General features: G+C 32.0%; 1 protein-coding gene across 2 annotated transcripts in view; it reads right to left on the bottom strand.

The window, feature by feature from the left end:
• Nucleotides 1-4,755: 4,755 nt before the first annotated feature.
• The window catches only part of LOC143223103 (voltage-gated potassium channel subunit beta-2-like), a 53,909-nt gene continuing 34,112 nt past the window's right edge, over nucleotides 4,756-24,552 (bottom strand). For both annotated transcript variants that reach the window (XM_076450551.1, XM_076450552.1), the window contains exons 6-16: nucleotides 18,284-18,363; nucleotides 16,986-17,030; nucleotides 16,292-16,336; nucleotides 16,125-16,168; nucleotides 12,286-12,372; nucleotides 10,818-10,903; nucleotides 10,102-10,222; nucleotides 9,581-9,672; nucleotides 7,965-8,091; nucleotides 7,502-7,590; nucleotides 4,756-6,804 (exon numbers count right to left, since the gene is read on the bottom strand). In XM_076450551.1, coding sequence (XP_076306666.1) covers nucleotides 6,718-6,804; nucleotides 7,502-7,590; nucleotides 7,965-8,091; nucleotides 9,581-9,672; nucleotides 10,102-10,222; nucleotides 10,818-10,903; nucleotides 12,286-12,372; nucleotides 16,125-16,168; nucleotides 16,292-16,336; nucleotides 16,986-17,030; nucleotides 18,284-18,363 — 903 coding nt within the window. In that variant the 3' untranslated portion in view covers nucleotides 4,756-6,717. The remainder of the gene's footprint in view (nucleotides 6,805-7,501; nucleotides 7,591-7,964; nucleotides 8,092-9,580; nucleotides 9,673-10,101; nucleotides 10,223-10,817; nucleotides 10,904-12,285; nucleotides 12,373-16,124; nucleotides 16,169-16,291; nucleotides 16,337-16,985; nucleotides 17,031-18,283; nucleotides 18,364-24,552) is intronic.

Raw genomic sequence — 24,552 nt, 5'->3', positions numbered from 1 at the left:
TAAGAGAAATAAAGTGACAATCTACACAGGAAATGATGAGATGAAAATGTTATTTATAGGATAAAACCTATACAAGCAGTAAAGAGTGTATCAGAAAAAAATATACACTAAACCACGCTTAATTTCGCACACTTCAGAACATGTACACATCAGATCATTTAGTTGTCGAATACGTTACCACTATTCTTCAAATGAAAAATAAAGCGAAAAATGTAAACACTAACAGTACAGTTTCTTTCCAATGAAGAATACATTATTAGATAAATACGCTTTATGAGATTAAGTTCATAAGATTATCATTAAAACGCATTAAATCAACTAATTTTGACAATTACAATATTTGTTTGATAGATTTTTACCTTTCTATTTGTTTATTGTAAAAAACAAATTATAGCCCTAACGTTGTTGATGTCGAAATTTTTGTAATATAATCCAGAAATAATTGTTCTAACAAGACATAGATCTAAAATTTTTACAAAGTAAATTTGTGAAGTCATATGCAAATAGATTTTAACACTATACCATACACCATTCAATTTTATCACTTGCTAACAAATACATAAAAAACAATAAGTACCTTCTACGTCATTGCTAAATTTCATGAGATTATTTTTCACACACTCATGTCCTGAACTCGAAACAAATGTTGACCTGAACATATGAATATATTATTAAAATGATAATAACAACATCTTGTATAAAATGGCGCATAATAACTTTCGATTAAAGACAAACGATTTTAAAAATAAAAGAAATTCAATAATTTTCAACTTCACACACATTCTTAAAATACATATTAGCTCACAAGTTGTATTCAAATCGTTTGTGCTTCATTCAAATCCAACATGGAAACAGTTATCCGCTACATTTAGAAGAGAGAGAAAACCGTGAATGATGTTCTGTGAAATTGCTTTAAGCTAACACAAATGTTTCATTTAACACTGGGAAATAAACAACGGTGTTGTCACGGAAACGTTATACGCGAAATCATAGGTCTAACACTAAGTATAACAAATACATTTCAAAATAATTATGACTGGCTTTTATTTTATCATATAACAATTAACCACATAATAATTTAACCACAGGCCAGTTGCCACAATAATCTTTGCTTGTTACTGGCCATCTATGGACGGTTAGTAAAGTTTTCAATGCGTGTTGAAACAAAACAAAAAAAACATGAAATTTCTATAACAAGCTGGGCTTTATATTTTAAATTCATAACTTGGCCATTTATTGAGGATAAATAAATGCCACTTTTCAGAAACGTTTAAACCACGTTAAATAACAAATCACAGGTTTCGATACTTGGAAAACATTAAACTCTCTTAGTTCATGAGGGAAGATTTCAAATCAGTGGTACAAAGAAGAAAAATGAAAACAGGTAGTTTATCAATATTTACAATGGCGACATTTATATCGAAAGATGCAATGCGTCCTTTGTTAAATTTCTCTAACAATTAAAAAACATACTGTTAGCAAAATATGCAAAACCTGTTAGACATCTTTCAGTAATAAAATTAAAAAAGGCACTTGATCAGATCCAATTGAGCAAAAAAGCATTTGATATCGCATTGTTTGTACTAACAGAAAAAACTCGAATGCATTATTCACGTGTTTTTTTGTTAAATGTTGCTGTTTCACAGTTATAACGATGAATATCTAATTGCAGACAATGCGATTATTTCTTAATTATTTAATTTAGAATATGATATTATCGGTTTCTTTTTACTTATTTTTCTATGCACTAAATGTTTACTTTATTGTAATTAGTTGTAAATGTCCGAACTTGCACTGAGCTGGAAACTCAAACTTCTTACCGAATAGGCTTATAAAAAACAAAACGCAACTATCAAAAACATCCTTCCACGCCATTTACTTTTCAGTGATGTCATACTTTTTATTTTGCAAATAAAAACCATAACAATGAAAATCATGCAAAACAGTTTAATATGTATTCATCTTGCAACGCTTCAAACTTACAACGCATACACTATTGTTATACGCTTGGCAATAATATTAAGGCGAATAAAAGTAGGGTACTCTTTAAACTAGTAAAACTGTCATTCATTAAAAACAGATTAATATAAGTATATTAAAAAACCTATGCATTTCATAGCACAAATAACATAGTATAGAATAATAGTGCATGCTCATCTCGTTATTGCTTCTCGTGATTAGAGCATTCTTTTGCTGTATAGACGTAGTTGAATGAGCGATTTGATGATGGTCTGTGTGAGAAAGATGAATACTTATTAAAGCATGGTTTACTTTATTCTAGTTTTTGTGTTTTTGTTTTCATTTAATATATATATTAAGACTTCCGTCATACGAGTCCGTTTGTTCAAATGATGCTACTTTAAACAATACCACATCATGTTTAAGTCCGTTTCTCAACAATACCGAATCTTCTTCACGTGATTTTCAACAATGTTGCATTGCTTACGTGCATTACAACTTAAACTACCGTCTTCTGTTTTTAAACTCAGTTCACGGTGGGCAACACAAGTTTTATTAGGAGTATGTCGTGTTAAAGTAGCCTTTATTTTGTGCTTATTTTCTCTAAAATTTCACAATACAAGACTGCATAATACTGTATGCATGTCCATAATATCGTATCTTATAATTCATCATTTCAGTCTTTGAATTTGCGCATGCGCCGTTGTTTTAAACTGTACGACCTGACGAAGAGCGCTAGTTCGAAACGTCATCATTCTTTTAATAATAATAACAAACTTGGCAATTGCTCAACCTCTTGTTTAATTTTGTTATTTTGTCGCCTATGCGGTTCTAACTATATTTGTCTTTGTTAAAAAGTCTTCCTGTTTGACTAAATGCTGACTGAAATAACAACAAAGAGTTTATATAGTATTCTAAAGCTACGTTTAAGCGTTAATAATAATGTCTCTACCTAAACGATGCGAAAAAAAAGAACATTTCAAAATTAAAGTACTACATAATCTAGAAACGAATAACAATTGCGAAGCCTTTATCAGCTTGGTTTAAACTGCATGTTATATCAATAGAAATAAATACGCTTGGCTATATAGTAGACGTATTAGCTTGCTAATAATAGCGTTTCTGTCAATACTATTCCTGTTACACAATCTTTCAATAACAGCATTAACCTATCAATAATAGTATTTATCCTGCTAGTATTAAATATCGTTTCCAATAATACTATTATTCTAGCAATATTATTCTTAACAATATTACTATCAGCCTACCGATCACAGTATTGGCTTGTCAGTAAGAGCATTACCCTACAAATAACAACAACATCTTATCAGTAATTGTAACACAGAAGATAAATACGTGCTGATTGTCTTTTAAACAAATAGTGCAATATTACCTGTAAAAATACATTCTAGAAATATCTATGTAATCGCATCGTTAAACGTCATTTTTTTAGCTTTACGTATTGCCTCAACTAACCTAACAGTTCTCTGTCGCCGTTAAACTCAGTACATTTATAGTACTTACGATTTATTTGAGATGCTGGCAAAAGAATTAGAATAACGTTATTGCATGCACTAAAAATATATTTTAGCAACGAATATTTTATGTATAATATATACATACAAGACGTCCCGAGTCTGACTTTCCGCAGCTAAGTCAAGGCAGCAGATATGCAAACTAAAACCTACTTTCTTTAATACGTAACGGTCAGCGAACCACTGACGCTCAGTACGATGTGTCAATTTTATATTATTGAGGCTCAAAATATCCGCAACTTGTCTCCGTTACTTTAACGCAACGGATATTTGCTTTTTGACTGCTTTTATTATCTTAGTAGCAAAAGGGTACTGTATGACAAATGAATAAAAAATAAAATAAGTAGATTATTCACAAAGACACACATATACTCCAACCCACAACTGGTACCAACAAAAGTGTTATTTTAAAACACCGTATACCGTAGATAATAACAGCTAATTTGGTTAGATCTGGGTTTCCTGCATCTCATGAGAACCTATACACTAACTATAATAACTAACCACGTAACAAAGAAATAACATCGTCCCAGTAGAACTGATAAAATAACATCGTCCCAGTAGAACTGATAAAATAACATCGTCCTAGTGTGATTGATAAAACTTTTTCTTGATAATAATCAGGTTCAAAGGATCTTGATTCACAAACTCTAATTTCTTAAGAACTTATATAGCTTGCTACGTAAACCCAGTTATAGCTAGGTTCTATGATTTTTCTAAAAATACACAATATTTTCACCAAAATGCTTGGTGCAGTGGTTGTTTTAAAAGCCTATACAATGATTCTCCAAAGCCGGTCTAGTAGCTGTACAAAGTAATTCTGAAAATCTATATAGCGAATCTGAAAAGCTGGTCTTTTAGTAATCCATGTTTCTTTTGAAAACGTATACAACCAATCTGAAGAGCTAGTCGTTTAGTACACCGTGTTTCTTTTGAAAAAACTATACAACGAATCTCAGGTGCTGAGCTAGTAGCAGTCCATAATTATTTTAAGAACGTATGTTGCTATTATTGAGAGAGCTTGTATAGTAGAGTCTGTAGTCTTTCTGAGAGCTTCAACAGTTATTGTTAAAAGGTGGTTTAATAATAACCTGTAGTTTTTTGATAACTTATACAACGATTCTCAACAGCAGGTCTAGTAGCGATAAGTAATTCTCCTGAAAACCTATACAACAATTCTCAACAGCAGGTCTAGTAGCAATAACTGTTTGTTTCTGAAAACCTATAGAACGATTTTCGAGATATTGTCAAAAGCAGTCTGTGGTTTTTATTAAACTAGATTATGAGTCTTCATTAGTTGTTACAGTGGTTCTTAATAACTTTTATTGTGACACTTAGGTTTCATGGCTCTTGTAAATATTTATACAGTGAGTTGCAAGAACTGGTTTGGTAGCAATCAAGTTATATATTTGTCAAAGAATCTAAATAATAATTTTAAATAGCTGGTCTGCTAGTAACCAGGTTGCATTAACCAATAAAATATATTTTTTTAAAAACTGGTCTGGTTAAAACAGCTTCCACGGTTCTCCTGAGAACCAGTACCATTCTGTTAAAGATGAATACGGATGGAGTAATTTGCAAAGGCAACTAGAAAATATTATTAATTACATCTAAGCTTATAATGTAATTCTAAAGTTGACAAATTTGTGCTTTACTACTTCAGAAGTTGGACTCAACCCTACGTTAATAGTGAATTAAGGGAACCTGAATTTATTTTCTAATAAAACTACGATAAAGTATTCAAGACAAGATGAAGTACTATAGAAAATCAGAAACAATGTATTAATATTATTTGAACTCTAAGCTTATGTAACGTTTCATAGAGACCTTAAAATTGAAGGCCTACGGTTTTCTGAGACTCTGTAGTTTGTTCATTATATAAGTAATAAAAACTTTTAATATCTACACGATTGCACTGGTTTCGACACTCCCATGAACTCATAAATAGTTAGCTACACAATTAAGATCATTACCTAATTGTTTGCTAGAATATACAAGAAGGGTAAAATATAAAATTCGTCATTTAAGCAGTTCCTATTACCTCTAATGAGTGCTTTACTTGAAAATGTTATAAAAGATTTCCAAGGCTGGTTTCAGTTGAGTTACTTTCTGACATCCTTGTTTAATATTTCATGTAGTTTGCAAATGGAATTAGTATGTAAAAACACTGTATTCCGTAAGAATAATGATTGATTTTACTATGGGTAAAATTTACTTTCATGCAGTTGATGAAATTAAACATTTTATCTGTATTGGAAGTTAATACATTTTTCTGTTCACTAACCATTGCATGACTGTGATGTATCTTTTAAAGAAGTGCTTTGATTCTGTGGTCAAAAATTAAATTAAGGTATTACGATTAAAATGCTACTTCCTATTTGATAACGTACAATTTCTAGTTGAAGTACGTGGCCTTAAGGAATTTGTAAAAATCTCAATTTGAAAATTCCGTTAAACAGCTACTGAACAATAGTTGAAGAATTAGAAAGAGATTAAGATACTTTTCTAAGATATTCATTCTACAAGATAACAGTTTGTTACTGAAAGACAAACTTGGTATTGAAATAGAGCTACCCTTACGTTCTAGTTCTAACCAGCAGATGAAAAGTTTTGAAAGTAAACAATCACAATGATTTGTTACCATCAGAAAATAAAACATTTCTGCAGCACAGAAAAACAATCTCTTCAGTTAGAATAAAAGATGGAACAAGATGCTTGTTAGACCATAAAATATTATATCCGAATAAAGTTTAAAAGACTCTTTTATGTTCACTCAAATTCTTTCTTTATAAAGCGTCAACTGCATAAGTGTCTGGAACTAAAGTTAATGTGCTTTTGTGATTTTATCGCTGGTACCATCTAATTTTAGCCTAATCCTGAAATAGACAAAGCTATTTGGAGATAAAACGTTATATAGAAAATAATAAGACATTACAGAGTCAGTAACGCCCACGATCGTTTGATGCATCCACATTAGCAAAGTGGTTAAGTCTATGTCTCCTCTCTAGCTTATAAAGCTACCATATATTATTACTCTAAGTTACTGGATGGAGCAAGCATTAAGAAGTCCATCTAACAGTCCATGACCCCCCAGACGATGGAGTTGTGGATCTTCGATCGAATTACTCCTTTCCCTTTCCCCTGCTCCTCCACCAGGAATGTCCTCCTCCAGCAAGTCTTGCCTGAGACCCTTACCTCCGCAAGGATCCCTGGGCAGCCCTAGTCACCTGGTCACTGGCTGCCGAATAGGCTTATTGCTAAGGATCCTTTCAATTTCATTCACAACATTTGTGTTCAGTCGAGGCAACACCTATTAATAAAAGAAATTCTATCGAAATGTTTTATGTGAAAAAAATCATAAACAACGTAACAAATAAAATAATATTTAAAAATAGATATTTATTTTCTTTCTTGCCAAACCTTTCCCACTCTTTGATTTGAATTATCATAAAAATTAGTTAACGTGAAATACAAGGTAAGTTACAATAGAACGAACAATGACATACCTGTATACTTTCAAAAACCACATCATTGTCATTAATTTAGTCACAAGTTATTCAAGTAGCAAGACCAGGTACAAAAACACATCTCTTCAATACACATTCAAGTATCATATGGTCATCATTACCTTTGTTGCGAGTTACTTAAGCAGAATATATTATTTTAAGTCAATAAAAGTTCATGTTCATTTTTATAGCATGTCAGTTTTAAGCTCGAGACAAGGAAACAGCGCCACTTACTAAAAGCTATACCTAACTTACTACCTTCTTCACAACAGCGGGAGGTTTCACAAAACAGATTCTTTATAAAATTACATTTTTGTAAATATTTTAGGTCTAATTCATCCAGAGAGCGCCACTATACACTATACCTAACTATATATGAAAAATGATATAGCTATGTAAGATTATTTTTTAATATTTTCTCCAAACAAATATATTACTCTGAACTGCTTCTTGTAACATAAATAAATTATACCAAAGAGATATGTTTAGATAACCTCTTACCTGCAAGGCATGAAGATGATCAAATAGTTGTCCCACAGAAGAGGCTCCAACAAGAACACAGTGGACACAGTCATTCTTAAGGCACCACGCTGAAACACATTTAAATATTAAACCTTTCTCTGAGAATTAAATATCTCATTGTTATTTCCGCTTAAATTCAACTATCAAATAATTTTATTACATCATTCTCCGTTTCCTGGTTGAGGCCTTTGAGTAATTCAACAAATCTTATGAATAAAAATGAAATCTACGAAGGGAAATGATGTATTATCTTATTATTTATATATTTCTAAAATTGAATATAAAAAAGGTTCACCATAAAGATCTAGACATTTTGGCCATATCAAGTTTTGAGACAATCGGTCTTCTCAACTGTCATTTCTCAGAAATGTTATTTGTAATAAGTGCCCCTGCAGAGTGGTAAAAATGTAATTTAGTGAGATATCAATTACTGAAAGCTTACCTATGTATAACTGTGTTAATGTACAACCTAATTTTTCCACCAGGAAAGAGAGTTGGTGAATTTTAGCCTGATGTCGAGGACTGCGATTCTCGTCTGATGCAGTTTTGTCGGAGGTCCCTGAATAGTTCTGTTGATTAGAAGTTAAAAACATTTAGTACTACCTTAATGTGTTGGCCAACAATTTAATATTTTTCACTTTCTAATCCTTAAATACACAGGACACTGTATAATATTGTAGATTGAGAACAAGTTATGTTCAAGAGTGACGCTAGGGGGTTCTGGAATGGGCAGTGCACCTAAAACTTTCACTATGGCTGACATATATGCATGCTTCTTAGCAGTTTAAAAATCATATTATCAATTAAACACATATCGCTGTATGGTAGCCCCACAAAAGACCACCCTCCAAGGGAGAGAAACAGAAGAGCCAATCTGCTGGATTTGTTCTTTGTTCGCTTATTGCAAAAATGTCTTCATTAAATAATCGTGAAAATAAATATACACGATACTTACGCAGATAGGTTATCTAAATTATTCTTAGGTTTAATATATTATTTACATTTCACTTGTTAACTTTTCATGAGTGTAAATTTAAGTAAAACGTAATAAAAGTAAATCCTCAACTCCTCACGAAATACGGGAAGGATGATGTGTGCCTTCTTCATAACACTGAATAACAAATATAAAAATTAAGTTAGTAAATTCTGAAGTCCTCACGACAGGGGTTGTACACTATACCTAACCATAAACTAAATAAATTTATAACCACTGTTATAAAATAATGGTATTCACTGCTCTTTGTTCTCTATTAATAAATTATATGATCTCAAGTTCGTTTGGGGTAGTTTTACATCTTCATAGTTCATGGCGTTTCAGTTCAGTACAGAGTATGGAAATCAGATAAAGCAAACCTGGTATGGACTTTACTTGCTTAAATTAAAAGTGTTGATAAGGTACAGAGGTATTCTGGACTACTTATTTCCAGAACAGTTCTAGTACCTGGGATGACTCTACAAGAGCCACCTCAAGACGTGAAGAGTCTTCCAATAAACATATCATACATTATAAATGAAGGTAAAGTCCGGTGGGTATACAGGACGCTACCCTCGGTCAACCTCTTACTCCTCCTCTTTCCATCATGTCCTCGTTAGGCTAACGCAAAGTGACAAATAACACAAGCCTGTGTGAAACAATTATGTACATATTTAGAAGCTAATTCATCAACCAGCTGCATTGTAATTCACATCGCAGATCAACAGATACGGAAGTGATCTAACCACCTTACAGCAGCGGTGTTACAAATTCCGAGTACACTTTTAGATTGCCATGAAAACATAATATACTCACTGATAGAGTTCCATGGAAGTAACTGAGCATTATATTTACTACAGTTAACCCTCTGTGATAGCAGTTCAGGTTAAAACTTCGTGAAAGCATGACAGGTTGGATAATTAGATCTTGCACACTTCCATAAGAGTAAATTACCATGAAATTTATTCTAAAATATATCCCGTGCGAAAAGGTAAGTCCAAATAAAGACCTAACAACAGATGAATGCAACATGTGCACCAACTGACTGGCACGTGTTCGTGATACCAGATTAATATTTTACTTACCCTGATAGATCCTCGCGAAATCAGATGAATCCCTTCATCAAATCTTCCACTCAACCCAAAAGCCTGAGGAGACCAAGTCATAGTGCCGACACCTGGTGTCAAGAAATATTAACATAATAAAGCTAGAAAAGTTTATAAAACAATTATATTGATATTTTGCTTAAAACAAAACAAAAAATTGCATGTTTAACTAATATTACAGTAACATATAGTTTTTAGTAATCAATTCGTATGCATGCCACGGACGTGCTGTATGTGAACTCTATACTAATCAAATGCTTCATATATATAAAATATCTTATGCAGGTCACATGCTGCTCAACTGACTCTTCATAAACCTGTCTTAGACAAAAAATTTGATAAACTTTAGATGCTGGCAGATTTTATACTTTTACACGCTGGGTTGTTAAATTATGGCTATACTGATTAACAATCATGTATTGTACTGGGAAGTCTTGTATAAAACGTGTCATTGAATTCTATAAATTGATCTTATATACCTATTCATGTGCTACACTGACCAATCTTATGGAAAAGCTCCGGATGAGAGAGTTCAACTTTATCTCTTTGGAACATATGGTACTCTGTCTCTTCCATGACAGGAGGAATCTGGTTAAATTGACGAGCAACTGTGTACGCTTCCTGAAGGCAGAGAAAACGTCTTTTGTATATTCTATTATCCTTTAATAATAAACCTAATTCTTAACGTCAAGAGATATGTTCAATGCTTGAAAAGTCACCCGTTTTGGTCAATGATCCCCTGTCCTTTTAATGATTTCTCCACGTTACTAATTCTCTTTATATCTATATTGTTAGCAATGTTTAAACCCCTTTCAAATTAAATAAATTTGTTCTATGTCAATAACTGAAGCTTATACGTCATTAAAGTACTTAATGTGATTAATTATAACTATCTAATTAATATAACTGTTTTGTAATTTCCTTTAACTGTTTGTCAGTGCTGGCATCTTTGTCTTTCTGTGTTCATTTATCGGATGGAGATATTTACAATTACAACATCAACAGTTAAAATAAATGTTTTTATTGCTTGAGACGTTAAACCTCTATAAATTTACCATTCTTTAAGGTTTTTAGGAAAATTCAATGTATAGTAAAAATATATCACTTTAATAAAACGTAATGTATATAAAGAAAGAGAATGAAATTAGATGAAAAAACACACATGTATGTGAGAATAAAGAAGGACATTCCAAGGTTTGCTTAAATCTGATCTCACCATTACTTCCATTGCTGCCCATCGAGATGTACCCCAGTACAGTGCCATCCCTTGATGAATACAGTATGTGCAAGCTCGAACAATCTCTAGAAACAAACACAAAAGTAAAATGTTTATATACTCATTCTATCTGAGAAACCAGAACTTTCAAGAGTTGGTTATACCACTGACAAACAGGGTGTTAACTTCTCAAACATCTTCTAGCAAACACAAGAAAATTACCTAAACCATCCAAACTTTGGATATTGTTTTAAGAGCTATTGTTCAGAACAGTGTTACATTATAGTTACAAGATATGCCGGAACTGCTATTGCTAAAACTATTGTTGTTTAAGACACTATGACAACAAGTTTCATTCCAGAACTGCTAATATTCTAGACACTATTATGATGTGGTTATAAGTTTAAAGCCAAAGAAAATATTGTTTAAAACCATTGTTTTTCCATAAAAGTCTAGAACGTAAACTGCTTTTGTTAAATACTCCATTTTAGTTACTTTTCTTTGGAGTGAATTTCAGGGTTGTTTTATCCAATGGGCAAAAGGGGCATTTATACAAAAACCTATGCTGTCAGGAGAACCACTTCACTTTGCAAATATAATAACAAGTAATAAAATATGAAATGTGTAATAAAATAACAATACTAAACCTTTGTTTGGAGAAATATATATATATATGTGCATTAATATGGATTCTGTTTAACGCAATCTTGAGTTTGTTACAATATATGGTTATAAACGTAAATAAAATAAAGACCTATGGCTCCAGAATGTAACGTTATTTACTCAATATTTCTCTATTACAACTTCGACAAGACCTATCAATTTCCAACCAGTTCACTAATAAGTTCAGTTTATCAATTTCTATGTTTTTTAAAAAGTGAGACTAAATGGGAGGGTAGTTTATAAGAAGTTTAAGAATGCAGGAACTGTTGTATTGCATAATATAGACACGAAATGTTGGTCAAACAATTCTATATAAACCAAACGAGGCCAACAGTGTTTTAGCATTCTCCCAAAGTTTCACAAGGCACATAAAATTAACATATTTTAACAGCCGACCAGTTTCTCACGTGACACATACTAGCTAGATTTAGGTGTTTACTAACTAGACACACACACACACTATAGGTCAAATATTTCTCGTAGTCTACCTATCTTCCATGAAGGAAATGGGGCCATTGTAATTCATGTGAAGAAGTGAACAACTTTGATTACTGTTATACTTGCTTTCCATTTGACATAGATGACGGTATTGACCAGAGTGTCTCTAGATACCTCTGAACACATGTGGTCAACATTGCTTTCTAATCTTCTTATCTTCCTTAAGATACATTGGTTCAGTTTTGTTTTTGTTTATAGTTTGCATACATTCCTTGGAACACACATGGCCAACTTTGATCAATAACATTTGTACCTTTTATGAAATACAAGTGACTATCTTTATTCATAATTTAACAAAGCTTCTTACCTTCCATGGGACACATGGAGTCTGCCTTGTTCACCAAAAGAATGTCCACGTAATTCAACTGTAGCCTTTCTAGTGAAGCTTGAAGCCCTGTGGTTAGATAACATAACCATTTGTGTCACTGTACTTTAAAACAGTAAAGAATGAATTAAAGACATACAGCCTGTAAGACCGTATAAGGTAAAGAAAGAAGAAAAGATTTCATTTACAAATATATTTCAATATGGAATCATAATATCATAAACATTAGGTTACAAACTTTATAAAAATGAGCAAATAAAAAATCAACAAACTGAAACACATATTTATGTTTTTTTTATCATCTCATAGTTTCAATATTTATCGTTTAAGGTTAAATGGAGATGGAAACATGTCTCAAATATCAAGTGAGAATGATCACATTTTCTACATGTCCTAAAATTGCATTAATAAGTTCAAAGTAACATATTTTACAGTTTTTATATAAAGCTATTCTCAAAAGATTTAAAACTCTAGTCCTCAAGTACACCCTCTGTTTAGAAGATTATACGTGTCAAAAGCTTAGTGGAATGATATACTAACCAGTCTGAGAGAAAAAGTATCAAATAAGGTAACTGGAAGGATGTACTAACCAGTCTGAGAGAAAAGGTATCAAATAAGCGAAGTGGTAGGATGTACTAACCAGTCTGAGAAAAAGTATCAAATAAGCTAAGTAAAAAGATGTACTAACCAGTCTGAGAGAAAAGGTATCAAATAAACTAAGTGGAGGGTGTACTAATCAGTCTGAGAGAAAAAAAAAGTACTAAATAAGGTAAGTGGAAGGAAGTACTAACCAGTCTGAGACAAAAAGTATCAAATAAGCTAAGTGAAAGGATGTACTAACCAGTCTGAGAGAAAATAAGTATCAAATAAGCTGAGTGGAAGGGTGTAGTAACCAATTTAAGAGAAAAAAAGTATTAAATAAGTTAAGTGGAAGGATGTACTAACCAGTCTGAAAGAAACTAAGCACAGGAAAATGTCAATCAACTCAAACAGGAAGAGGAAGGTGGCAAAACAAGTATGGTGAAGGAAGGTACTAAAACGAATTGAGTGGGGAAAGATATCATATATGTAAAGGAAAGTTCTAATTATGTTGGGTTAGGATAGGTTTTAACAAAAAGTACTAACAATATTGAGTGAAAGAGGATATCAACAAAATTTATTAAAGAAAGAATCATATGTATTGATTGCATGAGTGAAAAAAAAAGTCAAAACAAATTGGGTAAAGGAAGGTATTTAAACCAACTAGAAGAAGAAAAGTACAGAAGTAAAGAAGATGGATAATGGTGCAAGAAATAAGCTGGCTAATATACTAAACTAGTTACAGCATAATATTAAACCTAGCGAAGTGGAGAAAGATACTAAACGATGTTCAGCGACGGAATATATTATTGATGAGGGAAGTTATTAACATACGTTTACTGGGATAATGTAAAAATGAAATTAAGTGAAGCAAGTTTACTGAAAGAAGAAAAGTAGTAAACAAACTAAGTGAAAAAAAACTAAGTCAGGTGAATAAAGATATTAAAACAGAGAAGAGGGAAACACTAAATAAGTTAGGTGAAGAGAGATATTAAAACAAAGTAGAGGGAAATATTAAGTCAGGTGAAGGGTGATATTTAAACAGAATAAAGGGAAATACTAAGTCAGGTGAAGGGTGATATTTAAACAGAATAAAGGGAAATACTAAGATGAAGAGATATTAAAACAAAGTAGAGGGAAATACTAAGTCAGGTGAAGGGTGATATTTAAACAGAGTAAAGGGAAATACTAAGGTGAAGAGATATTAAAACAAAGTAGAGGGAAATACTAAGTCAGGTGAAGGGTGATATTTAAACAGAGTAAAGGGAAATACTAAGGTGAAGAGATATTAAAAGAAAGTAGAGGGAAATACTAAGTCAGGTGAAGAGTGATATTTAAACAGAGTAAAGGAAATACTAAGGTGAAGAGATATTAAAACAAAGTAGAGGGAAATACTAAGTCAGGTGAAGGGTGATATTTAAACAGGGTAAAGGGAAATACTAAGGTGAAGATATATTTAAACAAAGTAGAGGGAAATACTAAGTCAGGTGAAGGGTGATATTTAAACAGAATAAAGGGAAATACTAAGTCAGGTGAAGGGTGATATTTAAACAGAATAAAGGGAAATACTAAGATGAAGAGATATTAAAACAAAGTAGAGGGAAATACTAAGTCAGGTGAAGGGTGATATTTAAACAGAGTAAAGGGAAATACTAAGGTGAAGAGATATTAAAACAAAGTAGAGGGAAATACTAAGTCAGGTGAAGGGTGATATTTAAACAGAATAAAGGGAAATACTAAGGTGAAGAGATATTAAAACAAAGTAGAAGGAAATAGTAAGTCAGGTGAAGGGTGATATTTAAACAGAGTAAAGGGAAATACTAAGGTGAAGAGATATTAAAACAAAGTAGAGGGAAATACTAAGTCAGGTGAAGAGTGATATTTAAACAGAGTAAAGGGAAATACTAAGGTAAAGAGATATTAAAACAAAGTAGAGGGAAATACTAAGACAGATGAAGGGTGATATTTAAACAGAATAAAGGGAAATACTAAGATGAAGAGATATTAAAACAAAGTAGAGGGAAATACTAAGTCAGGTGAAGGGTGATATTTAAACAGAGTGAAGGGAAATACTAAGGTGAAGATATATTTAAACAAAGTAGAGGGAAATACTAAGGTGAAGATATATTAAAACAAAGTAGAGGGAAATACTAAGACAGATGAAGGGTGATATTTAAACAGAGTAAAGGGAAATACTAAGGAGAAGAGATATTAAAACAAAGTAGAGGGAAATACTAAGTCAGGTGAAGGGTGATATTTAAACAGAGTAAAGGGAAATACTAAGGTGAAGAAATATTAAAAGAAAGTAGAGGGAAATACTAAGTCAGGTGAAGGGTGATATTTAAACAGAGTAAAGGGAAATACTAAGGTGAAGAAATATTAAAAGAAAGTAGAGGGAAATACTAAGTCAGGTGAAGGGTGATATTTAAACAGAGTAAAGGGAAATACTAAGGTGAAGAGATATTTCAAACAGAGTTGGGGAAATAGAAACTAAGTCAAATGAAGAAAGATATTAAAGTCAGTGAAAAAGGACTCTATCTACGTCAAGTAGAGAAATATATCAAAACCAATTTGGTGAATAAGTTTAAAAGAAAAGAAAAAAAAATCTGAGCCGAGAAAAATATTTGTACAAATAGTTTTGAGGTGAAATAAATTCCGTAACTGATTTCCATTATCTGGAATTTGTAGATTCCATATTAACAAGAAAAATGATACAAATATTATTAGAATATCGATTTATAGTTTATTAAACTTTGAAAAGCAAGTTAATATTTCATCTGCTTTTCACATTTATATATCTAAACAAATCATATCGTAGCATGTATGTTCAAAATTAATTAGTAATTGTTTGGAGTTACTGAAAGTTGATAATTAATTCAAAAAAACAAGCAGTACTAGGACAGAAACGATCTTGCAGAATAATCTGCGCCATCTGGTTCATGAGTTATATCACAGGCCACGTCATGCTAACTACGTCATAGATCGTGTGAGACAGTAAATCGTTATAACATTTATGTCGTAATGCGTAGTACTCCATGCTCAGTTCTACGTTATAGATCACGTGAAAAAAAAATCATGCTAAAAATAAGTGAGAAATCATAAGACAAAAACTGTTGTCTCATTACGAACGTTATCCAATAAAGACAAGCACACGCGGCAGGTATATTACGTTTAACAGAGGACAAAGGGTCAATAGCATGCGATATGAACAAGCAGAAAAAGGGTGGAGTTATTGGACTTGCCTTCAATTATTTGTTTCCTGGACAGCCCTCTTTCAATGTCTGATCTAGCAACATCAAAATAAATAAGAAAGTATCACTGGAAACCACTCCACGACAGATATTTTCACAAAAGACAACAAGAACAACAAAAAAATATTTAAAAATTAGAAAACAGAATTGTTACTTACTTTCCTGTCCAAATTAGTTTTGTTGCGATGATGTAAGTGGATCGCCTATAGGAAAAATATTTATAATATATAAAACATCTTTCTGAATAGAATGAGATCTAAAGCAACGTGGTCGTAATTGAGCACTTATGTAGAAATAAAAACATCTTGAACAAAACTATATTAGATATACTGGACTTGAAAGTCCTTTAATTAAATTATACGTTATGTAAACAATCTTTCAGTTTTCTAATTTTAAAAGTTGACTTAAATACTACCAAAAAGTGAAGCTTATTTAATGAGTGCATCAATCTTAAAATTTCTCAAGCTTTCAGAATTTATTAGCAAACATGTTTGCTTATATAAGTAGATAACTTGAAATTGTTTCTTTTGCTATTTACGAAAATAATTTCGGCAAAAAATAATTATTTTTCTATATAATTTGTAACTTGAGGGGATAGTTACGAAGCTTTAATAAATCCATTACTTAGCAGCTACTGCTCAAAGACCTAAAAACAAAACCGGCAGCATTTATAATTACACCATTCTTAAAGATTTCCTCATGTATTAACTAATTTCTCTTGTAAAGTTTCGATTTTATTACGAAGTTTGCAAACCAAGGCAAGTAATATATCATACAATGAAAAAAATGGAAGAAAAGTATTTTTTCTCATTCTTAAGTGAACTTAAAAATACAAAAAATATTACAACCCACCTCCAACCTTTTTTCTTTAGAATTTTTCCAAGCATAATTTCTGCCCTAAATAACAAAAGAAGTACACTTTTAAACAAAATTTGCAAAATAATAAAACTAGAATATATTCTAATAAAAATATACTATAGAGGTATTGTCTGTTCTTGGTTCAGGAGGAAAACATTATATGTGATCTGATGGATATAAAAAAACACACTTTAAGTTTCACTTTCTTCTAACTTCACCAAAACATAAAAAAATTTAGAGATGAGTATTTATCCTAGGAAAGGGGTTTCAGGTGAAAAATTATCCACAAATTTTGTGTTACAATATAAAATATAACTTTATACAACACGTTAAAGATCGGTAACGAAACAACTTAGACAAAATTACGTTTTAAAATATCGAAAAAACAAGAGATTTCAAATGCAGATTTTTTCTTAAGGTAAACAAAAGAAAACATGAGGTAAATTTAATTTCAACATAGTATATGACGAAAATTATATAATTACACTTAACGATGATATAACAGTTTCAAACAACAGCTTGACATAGCCTAAATTATAATAATTTTAAATATAATGCTTAATAATAAAATTGTAATTTCTTAGTGCAAAGCTACACAATGGATTATCGGACTTCTGTCCACTAGAAACAATTAATCCTCGGATTTTGGGTTGAAAGTTCGTAAACTTACTGCTGTCTCACAGGTGTATAATAATGATAATAATACGCTCGTAAAAAATCATAAAATATGTTCTTTGATTGGTTGTTGTTAAACGCAAAGCTACACAATGGGCTATCTATTCTGTGCTCACCCGAGATACCGAAACCCAACTTTTAATTACAAGCCTTCAGACTCACCGCTAGTATAAAGAAAAGCATGTCATTAATATTTTGAATTCGAAAATCGCTGTTAATTTGCACTTTTGTACTTGTATTTTTAAATCACAAATTAATAGTAATCAATATTAAATAGATATTTAAATTATTGATGCGTGATAATCAAGTTTTAATTTTTGAAATAAAACAATTACTGTGGTTATTATACAAAAACATTATAGAAATATTTGCTTTCCGACAGGACTGCGCTTTCTCATTGGTCTACCGACTTTGTTCGTCAATTAGTGAGCCAAACTATATATGAAAAAACCTTTGAAAACGTAATTAATGGAATTAATAATAAATGTTTAAAATTACAGTGGTAAACAACTTTCAAAACAATTTTTTCAATTAAATTTATATGCAAATATCCATACATTTATTGCGATAATAACTGAAATTACACAGAACATTAAGGAAAAGATGCCAAAACCTACTTTCCACCACCATACAGATCAGCTGTATCAAAAACATTGATTCCACTCTCGTAGGCAGCTGTCAAAATCTCCTCTGCTGTCTTGATGAATAATATAAAATTATTCCATAAATTAATAATAACAGTAACGAACTGCCAAAAGATAATTGTGGTAATTTTGTTTGTTAATAATAACAAAATATTGAAAGGCACAACTAGTAGAACACTGCGGTAGAAATTAATAACAGTTATCCAAATTGTCTGAAACAAATAGCAAAAATTTAACACGTGGTGTACATACATACAAATGTAATATTATTTATTATTTTTGAACAACGAGCTCATATAATTGTGGTTTTACTTACTTGTTTTCAATATAAATATTTTGCAAAGAAATTAAAATATGTGATTTAATATGAAAAAGGCACTTTTGTACACAACTATATACGACTTAACATTATTTTACCTGATTCTTTTACAAGAACAATTCTACATTAATAATGATTGCGGTATACGTTTCTGGAATATCGGTTATTCTAATGAAACTAACATCTACGTTTTTATTACGCCACTTGTGTATAAATTTGAAAATATATATATATATATATCTTTATTTACAAAAGATAGCAATATCTAAGAAAAGCTCAAATCAACTAATGATTAACTGGAGAAAACAAATAGATCGAAAATGCTATTTCTTTACACACCTTTTATTTCGAACGTGAAATAGACATTACATTTAAATCAAACAAACAAAAAATTTGCAGCATTTGTGATTTTTATCAGAATTGTTAATCAATAAAGTAAGACGTTAAGTTCGAAAACTAATTACTTCAAACACTTAAATTTTTAACAGATTTAAACTTATCAGCACCACTTGCATGTGTATTAATCTAAAATGTAGCTTCTTATTATTGAAATAAGATGTTTGAAAACTCCATATTTTTTAATCCTGTCATTGTAATATTACTAATATACGATGCTTTATAACCCGAGCGCTTTCGAAAGATGGAATTTGTTTTCTCCAGTTTGAGCCTGATAAAGAAAGGTCCCTCTTTCGGAAGAGCTCGGGTTATAGGGTATCGTATCTTTGTGTCATATTGATTTCTTGAACCTAATTGTTTTAACATCATGACAGTAATATCACTGTAATTCCTTTGTTCTTTTCTATGATATTACTTTGGTGATAAGCGAATTGCAACTTTCTGTGTAAATTAAATGCATCTCGTGTTTTAAAGTGTAAAGATATTCATTGGAAGTATTCAAGCCCATTCGTGCTGTGAAGGATTTTTACAACCACTCATTATCTCTGACGGCAAAATAAAAGAAAAAAGACATTGTCAATAGGCCTAATATTCATGATAAAAATCATAACAAACACCAGATGTTTCTTTTGATAACACAGACCTGCGAATTTAAACTTCATAAAAGTTAATTTGATTTTATTAACGGATTTTTCATAATTAAACTGTGAAGATTTAGAAAATAATATTTATTTCCTATCACGTAAGAATTTGTGTAGAAATCGAAAAAAAAAACATCAAAGGTAGATCAAGTTGTTTATTTTATCATAAAGAACATTTTTATTCTTATGCTTCACAAAAATACAAACAAAATGAAGAAAACGAAAAAAACGTTAGTGTCAAACGAATGTGTACGTTTATTAATCGTGGTACTTTATGTGTGTAAAGTCTACATCTTTTAATCTCAGATCCACCTGTTGTATGACTTGTAAGTATTGTGTGTAGTAGCTTGTTTCAACGACCAGCAGTAATCAGCTATTACGGTGATGCTCCGCCTTCCTAGATACCGCCTCGCGATTTACTTGACGTCTTGGTGAAACCTTTCACATTTTTCCTCGGTGACGTCATCGAGATTTTTAGGAAAACAGTTAATATGTGACAGTAAAAAATGAACTTTAAAGCTCGTATTTCAACCCCAGTATTTGTATTTATTGAGTATTTTATTGGTAATATTTTCGTAATTTGGGGTCCTTGTTGTTTTCTAAAAATTTGTTAATAACATCTTTCAAGGCAACCCACGCTTCTTTTTTAACTTTACTCAATGTCCTTTCGAACTGTTTATCAGAAACAAATTTTCTAAGCACAACAAAAATCTATTCTTCAAGTTTCGCTTCTCAAAGAGTTGGGAAATGGCTACATAGATACTTGATGCAGTCGCCATCTTTGTCTATGACCTTTAAAAACTGCTTTATAAACTCTAGTTTTAAATGAACTTTATTTGTGTCAACCAAACTTTCACTTTCAATATTTTTTTGATCCCGGTATCACACTGGCCCTGCGTAGCTATTACTTCTTTGTTTAGTGCTAATTTCGTGTTTCGCTGGCTCAATCACACAGAAAATATGAAAACTTTGTATAACCGGATTGTTGACTCAACAACATACAAAGGTATTTTAAGTCTCCACAAAGTAACCAACCATGCTTGTTCGTATTTGATTTATAAAGAAGAATTTTGAGATTTTATAATGTTTTCTTAAAGTGAGCCAAATAAAAAATACGAGGGCTGTTCAAAAATACGCGGACTGACGTCATAAAACAAAATGTACTTTATTTAGAAGTTACAGGTCTGGGACCCCTTCAAAGTACTCTCCTCCCCAACGCACACACTTATCCCAACGGTGTTTCCACTTGTTGAAACAGTCCTGGTACGCTTCTTTTGTAATGTCCTCCAGCTCCTTCGTCGCATTTGCCTTAATCTCGGGAATCGTCTCAAATCTTCTTCCTTTCAAGGGTCTTTTGAGTTTAGGGAACAAGAAAATATCTCAAGGAGCAAGGTCAGGTGAGTAGGGGGGTGGGGAAGAACAGTGATCGAGTGTTTGGCCAAAAACTCACGAGTTCTGAGGCACAAATTTCGCAGCAATGCGGTGCATCTTCAATTTTTCGGTCAAAATCTCGTAACAAGATCCAACTGATATCTCACACTCTTCAGCAAGCTCCCTGACAGTCAGACGTCAATTTGCCCGCACCAGGGTGTTGATTTTGTCGAGGTGTGGGTCGTCAGTTGACGTGGAAGGACGTCCAGGACGCTCATCATCTTCAATGGACTGTCGACCATCCTTAAAACGTTCATGCCACTTGAAACATGCCGTACGCTTCATAGCAACACCACCGTAAGCCGTGTTAAGCATAGCAAAAGTTTCAGTTGCAGAGTTTCCAAGTTTAACACAAAATTTCACAGCAAGTCGTTGCTCCTTCAGGTCATTCATTCTGAAATCCGCCAAACGAAAAAATCGCACTTCACTTACAACCGCGTAGTTAATACACAAATGAAGATATCTGCAATCGAGAAATGGCGTCGTAATCAGCTGATCTGTGCAAACCTAGCGACACCAAGTGGATTCCCCTGGAACCAACTGGAGCCGCGCAATTCAAACAGTTCGCGTATTTTTTGAACAGCCCTCGTAGGAACAAATGCACATTTATATTACCACTGTGAAGGAGAACATATTTTAAGACTTCTTTTTAAGGAACCAATGAACAATTACCACTCACTTGATTCATATTGTGCAGCTCATAACATTCGTGTTAATTTAGCAATATTGTTGCAATAAACCAGTGAACCAGTAAAATGACGTTCACAGAGAATGTTAGTTCTTAACCCGAAGTCTGGTCCCTAAAATCTTGAATATACCTTTCGAAGTTTCAAGTCTCTAATCAAATCATTAAATTTATCTTGTGTGAAAAGTTGTGGCTCACTAGACGTTTTAGGTTGAAAACAATCCCCATCATCATTTCTGTTTATATCAGATTCACAATCAGATGAAACAGTTTCCTGCGGAGGAGGTACAAATATATCAGAACCATGAACAACAGGTCTTATAGCAGACTGAAGGTTCGGATAAAGCATTTCCCTTTCATTTAGAATGTTGTATCTTTGCATGTTACAAGAGCTAAAACAGATTTGTACTGGTTCCCAAAATAGACGTAATATGTTTTTTTGACGAATTCTCTAATATTTTGCCCTTGTTTCTTAACCAAAAGCATTATTACAGACATAACAATAAGTTTGTGTCATTTATACAACCTCTTCATAGCAACGAATAACTAATAATGAAAAGAAAAACATAATGTCAAAGTGTGCACACAAACAAGTACTATCCAGAAATGATTCTTTATGCTGCCTGTTAACCGTTTATGTACTAGCAGTGTGTTATCGTGGGTTCTAGAACGATCAATAAGACTTTCACGACGCAATTTGTCCATGGAAACCTATAGTCAGTCCAGTTGTTGTCAACATTTTAAGCATAATAAAACATGATCCGATTTCAATTAAAATGAATCACTTATGTAAAAGTGCATATGACGTTTTGTGGAAAATCTGTACGTGTTGGAGAAAAATGGATATCACCTTCGTATTCTGTGTTCAGGAATTACTGTAAATAAAACACGCAAAATTTTCCAGACAATAAAACTATCGAAGGTTGTGTAATCCTTTGTTTAGTTTTTTACAGGATCCATGTTAAATCACACTTATTCAACGTAATAATTTGAGTATAGGAGTACTAAAATGCTGTTTATTTTGAATTTCGCACAAAGCTACACCAGGGCTATCTGCACTAACCTTCCATAATTTAACAGTGTGAGACTAGACTCACTAGAGGAAGTCATCACCACCCACCGCCAACTCTTGGGCTACTCTTTTACCAACGAACACGGTTGAAAGAGCGAGTATGTTTGGTGTTACGGGGATTCGAGTGTGCGAATCTAGGATTATGAGTCGAGTGCCTTAATCACTTGGCCATGCCGGGCCATTTAGTTTAGCAAAACTATTCTAACGAATATTAGGCCTGTTGATTCTGTTATTTTGTCATTTTATGGCGATACACATCGTTAAGGGATACAGGGATACTTTTCCTACACTTGATGAAAATAAATATATTATAATTTAACAAAAGGTACAGTATTAATCGCTTGGTAAAGAAAGAATACTCAGAAAAAATAATGTATCATATTTCTTACAAAGAAAAGATATTAAAAACATTGTTTCCTTCATCCGACAGAACATTTCCTAAAATTTAAGTTAGACATTCTTTACTTGGCGGAGAAAATCCTTTTTTACCGTGTAACATGTGTAGTAAACTTTGATTTGTTACAAAAAGGATTTTTAAGGCTTTTCTTTATCCGATGAAGAAGAAATATTTTATTCATTGTCTTTTAGGCAATACTGTAGATCAAAGATATAATGTTAATCTGATTAAGGATATAATGAAATGAGATCTTCTAATAAGGCTCTGACTCAGGGTATAAAGAATGAAAAAAGAAGAAGAAAAATAGGAACGCTGAGTAAACATAAGAATTACTGTGATACGTAGTTAATCCAGTCATGTTCTATTCATGAAATAGTATTTCCAAGTACCATAAGTGTAATTTAAAATCACATAATAATTACAATACTTTCATACGCCAATACACACTACAGAAATTAAACATTGCCAAATGTTAAGTTTATGTTCGCCAATTTTCAATTGAAGGCTATTACTTTTATTTATAAATATGTGCCAGGTTGTTGTTGCGCTTAGGAGTCTGTGACTTGTTGGCGATAAATTCAAAGATAACCAGACAGCAATCTCTCCGCTTGTTTTCAAAATAATATATATATATATTCGAACTAGTTAAATGTATATACAACAAATTCTTTACACTACAGAAATCATGGGAATATAACAAATACTATATATTTTTCTTTTTGTTGCCAAAAGTTTACTTAGGCCTATTAAATTATTTTAAATTTAAGCTGACGAGCCGATCTACTTTTTCCCTATTTCCCTAGTACTCTGTGTAGAATTCACTTACAATATTAGTGTGAGTTATCGCAGTTGTACACGCTCTTACTGTGATCGTTTGGTCTTCTTTCTTCAAAATAACCTTTGTTCTTTTTGTTAGAGAGCACTCAGGCTGATTAAATTACTATAGAACCACGCTATGACGAAATAAATTGTTCTTCTTTATCTCCTTTTCTGCTGTAAGTCTTACTGTAACATATTAAATGTTAGGCCTACGTTATTCGTTAGGCCTTTAATTTCTACTTCAGTTAACTTCACGCCGGATTCTTCCTTGACCGTGACTTGTCTTTGTTTGTCTGCTGTTTCCTGCTCACCTAAACTATTTATATATTAATTACTAAACCGTCTGCTCGTTATATTCTCTCCATTAATGAGTTACAAACACATTTCCCACAATAGTCTGCTTTTAAGTATTTTATAATAAAAACAACAATCATAATATTATCATTCACGAAATAAGCTAAATAGTAATATCTACCCCAAAC

Source organism: Tachypleus tridentatus, chromosome 8, assembly GCF_004210375.1.
Source record: "Tachypleus tridentatus isolate NWPU-2018 chromosome 8, ASM421037v1, whole genome shotgun sequence".
In the NCBI taxonomy this organism is placed as follows: Eukaryota; Metazoa; Arthropoda; class Merostomata; order Xiphosura; family Limulidae; genus Tachypleus; species Tachypleus tridentatus.
Note: the sequence above shows the minus strand (reverse complement) of the source record. Positions and strands in the feature narration are given on the sequence as shown.